Source organism: Protopterus annectens, chromosome 4.part0 (assembly GCF_019279795.1).
Source record: "Protopterus annectens isolate FY-2018-M chromosome 4.part0, PAN1.0, whole genome shotgun sequence".
Classification (NCBI taxonomy): domain Eukaryota; kingdom Metazoa; phylum Chordata; order Ceratodontiformes; family Protopteridae; genus Protopterus; species Protopterus annectens.
In genome coordinates, this window is record NC_056733.1 from 916,514,093 (window position 1) to 916,526,901 (window position 12,809).

The 12,809-nt window shown below is 43.8% G+C and overlaps 1 protein-coding gene across 8 annotated transcripts in view; it reads left to right on the forward strand.

Annotated features, from left to right (window-relative positions):
• The window catches only part of MSI1 (musashi RNA binding protein 1), a 755,253-nt gene that overhangs the window by 554,053 nt on the left and 188,391 nt on the right, over positions 1–12,809 (forward strand). For 6 of the 8 annotated variants that reach the window (XM_044068892.1, XM_044068894.1, XM_044068889.1 and 3 more), the window contains exon 9: positions 3,400–3,532. In XM_044068892.1, coding sequence (XP_043924827.1) covers positions 3,400–3,532 — 133 coding nt within the window. The remainder of the gene's footprint in view (positions 1–3,399; positions 3,533–12,809) is intronic. The other 2 variants (XM_044068891.1, XM_044068887.1) reach the window with 1 other exon arrangement.

Genomic DNA, 12,809 nt, shown 5'->3' on the forward strand with positions numbered 1-12,809 from the left:
ATGCAGACTCCACACAGAAGGCACCCCAGCCGAGAATCGAACCGGAGAACCTCTTACTGTAAGGTGGCAACATTAACCGCTGCACCACTGTATCCTTATTTATGAGGTCCTTGATTCATTCCATTGCCTTACAGATGAGGCTGGTTGTGGAGGGGGATACAGTTGCTGTATTCTATTCAGTGGGGACAAAGCCAGTACTTAGGCTGTGGTTGAGTAGAGTGCCTAATGGAGTAGCTAGCTCTTGTTTTAGAACATTAAGAACGCAGCCCAGAATGCCATCTGGTCCCATGGAGGCTGTGTTCTTAGCCTTGGAGAGAGCATTGATGACTTGCTTGCTCTTTGAAGATGTAGGGGGGGAGGAGGCGATGATGAAAACATGGTTTGTGGTATGCGTGGGGGAGTAGGGGGGTGAAATTTTCACCAAACCCGTTTGCTACCAGGTTTGCAATTTCTCGCAAGGTCAGTGTGCATGATGCCATCCACAGTTAGTTCAGCACACATCTGATTCCTTCCTTTTAGGTTGTGGATGTAGCTGAAGAAAGCCTTATGGTTATCCTTGGCTATGGTTGCTAAATTTTTCTCATAGTTGCTCTTTCAAGATTTTACAAGTTGTCTTATTTGCTTGTTTAGGCTGATGAGGGTGCTCTTCCAGTTCTGGGATCTCACTTTTGTATTTTTAGATAGCAGCTTTTTTCACTTATTGTATAATTTATTAATGTTAGACGTCCACCAGGATGTTTTTTTTTTTTTTCTTGAGGATCTTGCTTTAATCCTATCCAGCACGGCTGTCTATATATTTGTATAGATGTTTATACAGGGCATCAGTGTATACCTTAGTATAGATGTCAATGTCCTCTCTGGAAGCCAGAGCTTGGAAGTAGATTATACCTTCCGTTAGGAGGGCATAGTTAGCTTTGGCGAGGTTTTTAAGCCTGCCTTCTCCTTTGAGGAGTTCTTGTGCTGTTGCTACTTCAAAAATGACTGATTTATGGTCGGATTTAACCAGTGTGGGCACTATACATGAGACTTTGCAAAGGGTCACTCATATTGGTGAGGACCAGGTCTATAATATTGGAGCCCATTGTGGGGTGGTGCACTATTTGTTCCAGGGAATTTGAGTTAACAAAGTGCAGGAACTTTTGTTTGAGTGAGTTTGGGCTTTTATAAGTTTCCCAATTAATGTTAGGATAGTTGAAGGCACCCATGACTAGGGTGGTAGGTTATACCTTAATTGTCCCAAGTAGGTCCAAATAAGCTGTGTGGGGATCTTGGTTCATGGAAGGGGACCTGCAACTGATAATGACCTGAAAAGGGGGTCTTACCCACTGTAATTTGGACTTGGAGTTTTCTTGTCTAACTATCTAGAGGTGTAATTATCTTTAATGAAGATGGATACTCCATTTCATTTGGCCGTCACACCTTCAATTTGCGGTCTGAGAGTGTGGAAGGCATTGTAGCCTTGCAAGGCCGGGGTGCTTTCTGTGGCCTTAAGCCAAGTGAAGATGTCAGTATCTTCCAGTGAGAGGAGTGCTTCCAGATAGTATAGTTTCTGATTTAAACCTCTGGTGTTGAGCAGCATGATCCTTAGTTTCTTTGTGTTTAATATTTTCACATCAGGAATTTTGTTGTTGTGACCTTGCCTAGAAAAAGGCATTATGAGGCAAGTGCTTTAGTCAGCAACTGAAAGCCTAGAGGTGCTAGGTGAAGACCATCTCTGACAAAGCAATGTGGTCTATCCACCATAACATCCCTGGCTGACAGGAATTGGATCCCCTAAGAAAGCCAACAGAAACTAAGCCAATTATTGAAGCCAGTCATTTTCTGTTTATATTGTGGCATCCTCCTAGGGGAGGGTACAATGCTGCTCAAAGCTAGGGACATGCCCATCTGGGACACGTATTCGGGAAGCTCAATCACATCTCTCTTCATGTAGTCCAGAGAGGTACGTCACAAGCCGTTCACAACAACACGGACTATGATGGAATCATAACTGTACTTGTTGTTAAGAGACTTGAGTGCATGTATGATCTGATGAAGTCTTGCACCAGACAGGCAGCTGACCATAAAATTCTCCTTGTTCAGCCTGTTGAGTGGGGTGTCTGTATGTCTCATTATCAGGTCACCAATAACTAAAACGTTTGGAATACTCATGCATTGCCTTAAGGGCTTATTTGCTGAGACACAGGTGCTAGAGTTTTTATGTATATTAGGTGCTTTGAGTGTTGTGTTAGCGTGTTTGTGTTTTGGAGGTCTCTGGTGTTTAGGTAAGTTTCTGGAGAGTACTTCTGTATATGAAGATTTATGTGTTGGGTGCATATTATGAGTAGGAGTCGTGATGTGTGAGCTGACAACCTGTTTAGTGTTGCTGTTCTGGACGTGAGAGAGCAGTGATTCCAGATTCTTTTTGTAGGAACATCTCTCGCAAATTATGGTTGAGTGATTTAGGAGTTAAGGGGTTGTCAGTGTACATGAGGCAGTTGCTACACTGCCTCAAACCTATGTCCACCAGGCTGGCGGGAGAAACGGAGGGAAATTGAGAGTCCATAATGCAAGGTTTGAACCTGGTATCTCAGCAGATAAGGAGAAAAAAATGGGGGTATCAGGCAGGGAGCTATTTTAGGGTGACTAACCCATGGGGTGTACAGTAGAAGGTCTATAAAAGAGGGGATTTAGGGGGTCTGATGATAAGTAAAAGGTTAAGTCTCTGCTGGGTGGTTCACTGAACATCTGAGAGCTGTTCAAGAACTGCTCCGCTAGATAGCAGCCACTTGTAAGGAAAAATGTTTCTATTGTCATTTTTGCTTCTATAACCACCAAGAGTTACCTCTCTGCACGGTGGTGCGCAACGGTCCACTACCCACAAACAAGAGCAAAGCAGCTAATACAAAGAAACCAATGAAAAAGCTCAAACTGAGCCCTGAACCAGTAATCTTCAATTAGATAGTCCTACTGTATGCTCCTGCCACAAGGGTACAGAGGGGCTTCTCTAAAATAAAAAGATGTCTTGATTTTTAGTGCTCAATCTTCAGTTGGTCTGAATCCGGTGTATACTACGGCCAACAAATGCAATGGAACAACAGAAAAAAAGCAGGGTAATTCTTTTTTAATTAAATAAGCAACAGTGTTAAAAGCAGCACAGTTTTTCTTGAATTAATAATAGCAACAGAATAAAACAGCCGAAACATATATTTTCTTAAATTAAGTAAAAGCAGCAGTTGGTGTGAAATACAAAGTACAACAAGTGTGCATTTGATTGTTGAGTTGTCTGACTGTATGTGAATTAAGTTTCATTGTCTGGATCTTCAGTGACTGTTTTAAAATCTTCAGATGTGTTTACATGAAGTCCTGGACCTGTACTGCTCATTCTGATAAGTAATTTCCCTGTTATCCTATTTTCAGGTTGAATGTAAGAAGGCACAGCCGAAGGAAGTGATGTCACCCACTGGCTCAGCGAGGGGGCGATCCCGAGTGATGCCATATGGGATGGATGCCTTTATGCTGGGGATTGGCATGCTGGGTAAACTTGTAACAGGTTCTATTAAACTGGATTTGGTATTTTTTACACTTAGTTGTTGTGGTTACATGTAGGTAATTCTGGCTTTTATTGTTTTGTGGATGCAAGTGCTGAGATTTTCCTTAATGAGTAGAATGTAAATTTGAAACAAAGTAATGCAGATGTTTTCATTGCTGAATGTGAATGGACATGTAGCAGAAATGCTGCTGTTGCAGTATACATGTCTTTATTCCTGTTGTGAATTTCACATAGTGCAACGGTACACCTTCTGAGAATGCTGCAAGAGTGCCCCCTGTTGTCTGTGCTTGGCTTTGCAGTCCTCCTGGTGCTAACAGGTTTGTAGTTGAAACTTGCTAAGGAGGGCTGTGACATTTGCTTGTAAATGATGTCAGGGTTGTGACTTATGGTAAGAGATCACTGCCAGGAAGGAAATGAGCTAGTCTGTTCATCTCATTAAGATTTACAGTTTTATAGTGGAGTACATTATTCTGTTTTTATGTATAGTCTGTGCAATACCTTTGTTGGTGTCATTAAATCTATGGAAATAGTCTTAGAACTCCAAAACATTTTCAGAACAGATCCGTAAAAGCAGTTGACTGTGAGTGCTGAAGTGGACAGGCTTAAGTTTTGACAGAGTTTTACTCACACACACACTCACACTCACACTCACACTCACACTCACACTCACACTCACACTCACACTCACACTCACACACACACACACACACTCACACACACTCACACACACTCACACACACTCACACACACTCACACACACTCACACACACTCACACACACTCACACACACTCACACACACTCACACTCGTTTGTATGCCACCATGGAAGAATACAGTGAAATGTTTTGCTTGTATTCTGTCCTGTAAGAACATTACAACAGAGATGGGCCATGCCAAAGTGTGTGTGATGGTGTAGTGTTACTTTGCATGCTCTTGTGAGAGTATAGCATACCATTTGTACATTATTGTAGGAATCTGCAGTAGCACATTGTTTTGTCATTCGTAGGAGAGCTGCACAGCTGAGTTTTGCATTTTGTCATGAGACAGTATGCAAACATAGTATTTTTACTGTGTTTTGTAAGGGTGTGGCAGCGTTGCCTTTTCTGTACACTTTCATCGCGGTATATGGCAATGCAGTGGTGATACGTTGACCTACGAGACGTGACAATAGAATATTTGTATGTTTTCATGGGATAGTATGACAGTCGAGTGTTATTTCTGTGCTGTCATGGGAAGGTATGACAGTATGATGTTTGAGGAGTTCTGTTTTTTCATGGAGTGTATGAGAGTGTTATTTGTATGTTGCCAAGAGGTAATAGGGCAGCAGAATATTTGAGTGTATGTATGTTTTCATGGGAGGTATGATAGAATGTATTATGTCTGAGTGTTTGTTTTCATGGGAGGTATGACAGAATGTATTATGTTTGAGTGTTTGTTTTCATGGGAAGTAGGACAGAATGTATTGTGTTTGAGTGTTTATATGTTTCACGGGAGGTATGACAGCAGAATTTATTATGTTTGTGTGTTTCATGGGAGGTATGACAGAATGCATTATGTTTGAGAGTTTGTATGTTTCATGGGAGGTAGGACAGAATGTTTTATGTTTGTATGTTTCATGGAAGGTAGGACAGAATGTATTATGTTTGCATGTTTCATGGAAGGTAGGACAGAATGTATTATGTTTGTATGTTTCATGGAAGGTAGGACAGAATGCATTATGTTTGAGTGGTTATATGTTTTATGGGAGGTATGACAGAATGCATTGTGTTTGAGCATTTGTATATTTTATGGGAGGTATGAAGGCTGAATTGATTATGTCTGAGTGTTTGTATGTTTCATGGGAGGTGTGATAACCTAATGTATTATGTTTGAGTGTTTGCAAGTTTTCAAGGGAGGTATGACAGAATGTATTATATGTCCTTCTATTCAATGTTGCAGTATTCCTTACATATAAGGAGTATTCTGCCCAAATGACCTGACATCCGGCCTTTATGTAAAAGCTTAGAGCCACTGCCTGTACATAGGACGTCGCACATAGGCAAAGATGTCAGCCATAAAAGGGATGTCTGCACGTACCATCTTCAGAACTTTTTCACTGCCATTCGGAAGGATCAGCTCGTACTTTCTGTATGCAGTTGAATCCCGTTGGTTTGTCTTACAGCTTCAGATAAGTACTCCATAGTGGGGTTTAATATATTGCTAATGCCTTTTGTTTTGTTAATGTCATTCAGGAAGGGCAAGTGTAGGTGTAGAAGGCAAATTCCACATAAAGATAGTCACGAGGTGTGCTTGTTTTGTTTAGGGCCTGCTCACGACTACTGATCCTGCTCTATTTGTCAGGCCTTCGTTCCCAAAACATTGCGCAGTTGCTTGTCGGCTTTGAATTTAATCTTAGAAAATCAAAGGCTCAGACGTGTCTAGGGACGCTATGGAGTGCTCTGCGAGTACTTCTGAGCTGTCTGTAAAGAGGAAGGTCTGCAAGGCTAGGCCCAAATCCTCTTTACCTGCACCTACTCCCTCTAACATACCCCTTGAGGTTGATGAAAACCAGGCAGTACAATTGGAGGTAGGGTCTGCTCCCTGGATGGAAGCCTCAGGAGTGTGGATCCTGCAACGTCTGAGGCTATGCAGACGTCTGGTTCGGACGACTTGGGGGAACCGCGGCTAGTGATTGCAGAAGACTCAGGAACTGCTCCAGTTTCCTTGTCCAAAAAACTACCGGAGGTTAGGGTTAAGTCCGCCTTCCCTCCGGAAAAGCCTGTGAAAAAGAAGCAAAGTACCAGGCATGTTCCTGCTCCTTCTACCCCGTCAGACTGGGAAGTTTTCTCTCAGGGCCTTAAGGCCTCGATGGCTTTGAGGTCTGCGGTTTTGCCTTCACCCATAGCAGGCCCAGGCTGTGCCTCTTCTCCAGTGCAGCCATCTGTGGTCCAAGGCCTCATCTCAGAGTAGCCTGCAGAACTTCAAATTCATGACACAGATTCTGAGGAGTCTGGAATATGCATGGAAGAGTTTTCCTATGGGGAAACTGTTAATAAAATGAGGAAGTATTTTTAAGTGGAATTCCTCTCAGATCTCAGAAGAACAGAAGAGATATTATGAGCTTCTACAGATGGAGGTCCCGCCACCTTCAGCAGTCCCTCCAATACTGCCAGCCTTTTTAGATGTTTTCGAGGCTGCATCTAAGACCCTGACTGCCAAGCCCCTGCCCAAAGAGACCTGAACATTTCTATAGGGTCCCTGAGGATAGCAAATTTCATTTTAAATGCCCCTCAGCTGAGCCTGCTGTAGTTTCCATTACCTCAGATAAGTTCTCACAGCTTTCTCCTTCATCCAAGTTGCTCCTTTCTGGTAAGGAAAGTAAAATTTTGGAAAGGTTGAGAAAGAAACTGTATACTTTTTCTGCATTGACTATCAGGGCAATTAATTACCAGACACACATGTCCAGGTATGCTCTGGCCTTGCTTACTGAGGCCACCTAGACTTTCCTCATTACCAAATTCAGAGGCTAAATCTCTGGTCCTATCTCTCCTATCATCCTCCTCACAGGTAGTGAGACACTCTTATCAAGTGTAGCTGCGATGCAGTGGAGCCCTCTGCCAGCAGCTTCTGCTTCTGTTGTAAGACGACATTCCCAGCTACGTCTCCAGGCACTTCCTGATGACATCAAGGCAAAATTGCTTGATGCTCCTCTTGACGATTCCTCCCTGTTTGGCAAAGCAGCTGCAGAGCTGTTACTGCAGGAATAAGGTAAGGAGCTTCAGAATTTAAAACACTTACTGGTTTCACCAGTTCCAAAATTTCATAGAAATTTTCCTACCAAGACTTCCTTTGTTGGGAAACCTGCTTGTTCCTCTACATCTGTTCCTTCTGGAACTAGATCACGCAAGCCTTCCAGGAGGCACCCTTGGGCCGACACTATTACTCCTGCAGCTGCTGTTGTGGCTGCTCCTCAGCAGCCCTTTCAGCCCAAAGTCCTCTGTGATATCTTGCATCCTCTTTCAAGTCATACCCCTCTGTCCCTTTACCTCTCACTCCTGGGTGAGTTCAGTTATCCAAAACTGATACTTTTATTTAACATTTGTTGACCGGGAAAGTCCGACTAGGTTCCACAGATCCTGTTTTCAGCGGAGGCCCGGGGAGAAACGCTCCAGAAGCATGTCTTTAGAATGTGGGAGGAAACCGGAGTACCCGGAGGAAACCCACACGAACTCAGGGAGAACATGCAAACTCCACACAGAAGACACCCCAGCCGGGAATCGAACCAAAGAACCTCTTGCTGTGAGGTGACAGCATTAACCGCTGCACCACTGCGCTGCCCAGTGACTTGACTTGGAAGACCCTCCCTCATTTTAACAGAATACCTCAACCTCCCTTCATTCAACTGCATCTGATTTCCCTGTTTCTGGATCAACTATGCAAACAAGGAACCATTCAGTCTGTCCCTCAAGACCAGCAGGGAAGGGATTTTTATTCCAGGATGTTTCCAGTTCTAAGGAAAGATGGCCCTCGGAGGCCTGTCTTAGATCTCTCCCTGTTAAACATCTTCCTGGTGGTGCCTTCCTTCAGAATGTTGTTCCTACCTAGTCTTCTGCCCCTGGTCACCCCTCAAGCTTTCTTAGCTTCCCTGGATCTCAAGGATGCATACCTTCATATCCCTATACACCCCTTCTTCAGAACATTTTTGCACTTCTCGGTGGGTTCTTTGCACTTCAATTTTACTGCTTTGCCCTTTGGTCTTTCTACTGCTCCAAGGATATTCGCAAAGTGCCTAGCCCCAGCCATTACATATTTAAGGCTGAAAGGACTTCAGATTTACCCATATGTAGACGATTGCTGTTTCTGTCCAGCAGCCCATACCTCTTAACTCAACATTTGAACCTAGCCATCCCTTTTCAGCTGGCACTGGGTTTCACAACAAATCTCAAAAAATCATGTCTCGCACCAAGTGAGGATCTTATATTCCTGGGGTGCAGGTTTTGCACAGATATGATGATGGTTTTCCTCCCTGTGGAGAAAGCAACCTATCTCATGGCATTAATGGAGGTTCTTCTGCCTCTTCCTTCCATCATGGCCAGGGTGTTTCTGAGATTGCTGGGGTCCATGGCTTCTACTATTCCCATGCTGCCTTTTGCAAAGCTACACATGAGAAAGTTCCAGTGGTTTCTCAAGACAGTTTGCTCCTAGCATGCCCATCCCTTAGTTGTCATGATTCCACTCCTCCCCTGCCTGAAAGGAGTTAGGTTGTTGGATGCAGCAAATCAATCAGAACCCTGGCCTTACCTCTTCAGGTTCCTCAACCAGTTCAGCAACTCTTCACAGATGCCTCAGACTTTGGGTGGGGAGCAACATTTGCTTCCAGAGAAGTTCAGGGCCTTTGGTCCCCTTCTCAAAGGAAGGAACATATCAATGTCAGGGGAAATAAGGGCTTTTCTTTTAGCCTTACAGACCTTTCACCCTCTGCTCTTGCCAGGGCCTCTGAAGATTCTCACAGACAAGACCATGGTCCTTTGGTACGTAAGCAGGCAGGGGGCACAGCATCTTATCTCCTCTGTCTTTTGGCCATCAAAGCTTGGGAATTGGCTGCCTTATACAAGGTAACTCTGCATGCTGTGTGTCTTCCTTCAACGCAGAACTCGGTGGCAGATGGATTAAGCAGGTCCATGACGCAATCTCACGGGTGGATACTCCACAGGGATGTGTTCCTGGACCTAGTTCACCAGTGGGGTACTCATAATCTGGACCTATTTGCCTCCCCATGAACAGACAGCTTCCTCGCTTTTGTGCCAGGGTCCATCATCCTCAAGTGTGGAAGGTGGACACCCTCTCATTTTCATGGAAGGGGAGGTTACTGTATGCATTCCCCCCTTGTCCTTAATTCAAAAAGTTCTTTTGAAAATTCTACAGGGTGAACCAAAAATCTTGTTAGTGACTCCCTTTTGGCCAAGACAGCACTGGTTCCCTCTTCTGCAGTTAGCCAAGGGTCATCACTACAAGTTACCTCACTGTCTGGACCTGCTCACTGAGGACAAGGGATCATTGATTCACCCATCTTTGCTAACTCTACAGCTGACCTTGTGGGTGATCAACTTTTGATCCCTTTCAGATACCTATTCTCTAGCTAAGGGTTTTGCAGCAGGCCAGGAAACCCACTATTAAAAAGTCTTGTATGTCCAAGTGTAGCAGATTTTCCATTTGGTGACAAAAGAGGAAAGTGGATCCCTTTGGTGCAGACATTCTCCTAGTACTTTCCTACCTGTGTGAGTTACTCAACAGTGGTCAGTGGATCCCTCTGGTTGCGGACATTCCCCTAGTGCTTTCCTACCTGTGTGAGTTACTCAACAGTGGTCAGTGGATCCCTTTGGTGCAGACATTCCCCTTGTGCTTTCCTACCTGTGTGACGTACTCAGCAGTGGTCAGTGGATCCCTTTGGTGCAGACATGTGCTTTCCTACGTGTGTAAGTTACTCAACAGTGGCCTTTCTTACTCCTCAGTTAGTCCATTTGTTCTGCCTTGACTTTGACCTCTCCACTAGCTTCCAGGTTAGAAGTTATGCTTTTCTAAAGGGTGTCCTACACTTAAGACCCCAGGAAACCAATTCCTCCTCTTTGGGATCTCAATTATAGGTTCATAGGTTGGTACTAGGCTATCAGCCCTAGGGCCTATACAAGCCTAGCCATAACAATTCCCTGGATATTTCTTACCACAATATTTACTTCCTTGGACCCCTGTCTAGCAGGGCAACTGATGTGATCCCCGGGGTGAATTTCCTTTCTCCCATCCAATCGTCAAGGTTCCTTTTGAAGAGCGCCAAGGAGGCGCTCTGCTTGACATGTATGGGCAGTCTATTCCAGAGTATGAGGAGTCTCTGGGTCAGGAACCTATTCCTCCAGCATGTTTTGTTCATTATGATGACAAGGTTTAGATCCCTGGAGTGTGTGGCTCTGAGGGATTGGGATTTCTTTAAGTGGAGCATGTCCAACACCTCAGTGTTTGACATGGTGTTATATGTTAAGCAGAGATCGCCTTTGAGTAGACGATATGCCACAGGGTATAGCTGGAGTTTTTTAGACGGTCAGTATAGGGCATCTGCTTTAGGCCTGTGATTCTTTTAGTGAGGCATTTCTGCGGCCTTTCCAGCTGTTGCAGATGCCTTGTGAGGTACATACCAAATGGGGCATTGTACTCTATAATGAGTCTAATGAGGGATGAGTACAGTGGGACAATGACCTCCTTTTTTCTGCATGAAAAGCCCTTAGTGATGAGGTGTGCCACATAAAAGGATTTCCTAACTGTTTTGGCGATATGGTTATCGAAGGTGAGACCACTCTCCACCTGTGTCCCTAAGTCTCTCATCAGACTTTCGGTGTTTAGTGTACTGTCACCTATGTGGTAATTCATGGGTACATGTTTTTTTCCAAAGGGGATAACTATACTTTTCTTGGCATTAAGTTTATGTGCTGGAAAAACTTATCCAGGGCACCTCCTTTGCTGGTCTTTCATAAAGACAGAGTATCCTTAAAAAACAACTCTTCCTTCATTCCAAAAGTGGTGAACGAGTTGTCACTTAATCAATCCATCCAATTGCCTGCCTTCTTCCCTTCACCTCAGTCTTCTAGTGAGAGGATTCTACATACCATAGATGTACATAGACAACTCAGATTTTTACCTTGACAAGAGAAAGTCTGTCAGGAAGTCTGACCAACTTTGTCTCATTTCATCCCAGGGCTCTGGGCTTACCCGTGTCCAGCAAACTGTGTCCACATGGATTTCTAAGACTGTTGTGTTTTGCTATGAATTCCATGGCACATTCTACTAGGTCAGTTGCATCCTCAGGCACCTTCTTCAGGGGTCTAGATGCCCATTCCATCATGGAAGCAGCCACTTGGTCATATGTTCACACCTTCAAGAACCATTACAAATTGGACACTGTTTCCAGTTCCAGAGCAGGATTTGCTAGGGCAGTTCTGCATGGATTCTTAGAAAATGCTTCCCCTTCATTCCCCCCTTCTGTATCCTCCTCCCTAGATTCCCTTTTCAGATCTTGCACTCTCCCATATGTAAGGAATACTGCAACATTGAATAGAAGGACATAGAATAGTTGTGTAAAATCTTACCATAACCATAGATGTCCTTCTCTTCTGTGTTGCAGTATTCTATCCCTCTCGCCTTCCCCCTACAGCTTGCTCTTTCCTAGGATGATCCAGCTAGGCTGTCCTGGGGTTTTCCTCATGGGGCTTTCTTGTTCTGAAGATGGTACGTGTGGACATCCCTTTTATAGCTGATGTTGTCTTTGCCTACATGTGACGTCCCACGTACAGGCAGTGGCTCTAAGGTTTTGTATACAGGCCGGACATTGAATCGTTTGGGCAGAATACAATCCATATGTAAGGAATATGCAACATAGAAGATAAGGACATCTATAGTTATGGTAAGGTTTTACACAACTATTCTGTTTGAGTGTTTGTATGCTTCATGGGAGGTATGACAGAATGTATCATGTTTGAGTGCTTGTATGTTTCATGGGAGGTATGACAGAATGTATCATGTTTGAGTGCTTGTATGTTTCATGGGAGGTATGACAGCAGAATGTATTCTGTGTACTCTCATAAGGAGAGTACAAGAACAGAGCATTCTTATGCTACCCAGCAGTTGCAGTGTTGTGTGTTTTCACTGGACTATATGATGGGAGAGTGTTGTATCATTTTGTTTTGCTCTCAGCATGGGTATTCTGCAAGCATTTAGTGATGTAAATCTGAAGCTGGTAACTTGCTGGTAAGATCTCTGCCTCACAGCTCCAGTATTCAGTCTTGATCTCTGTGGCCTGGGTTGTGGTGAAAAGTATCTGTTAATCAGCCAACTTGTCTAATAAAATACCACAGATGAACTGGTTCTAGTCAGACACCATTACACTGGTTACAGTACAAGGGCCCTCTTCCCCAGTAAGACCTGAAGTTCAGAAAAATTTATGCTTATTCACATGCAAGTACTGAGAAAAAGCAGTGCAGAAAAGCTTCTAGGTGAAAATCTGGTGGTATGCTGTGATTTTGCACATAAAAGTTCTGAATTGTGCTTTGCAAGAAATCACTGTGCTGCATTTCCAGGGCTGCCATCAACTGGCAGATATTTTTCTCCCTAAAATGTGGCAACCTCATAGTTAAGTACATTAATTAGGCAGGAGTATGGATATATAAAATGCCATTTTGTTGACTTGGGCATGCTGAGTTGCTTCAGGTGGAAAGTTGTTGGAGTTCTGTTTCTATTATCACATGTGAGTTTT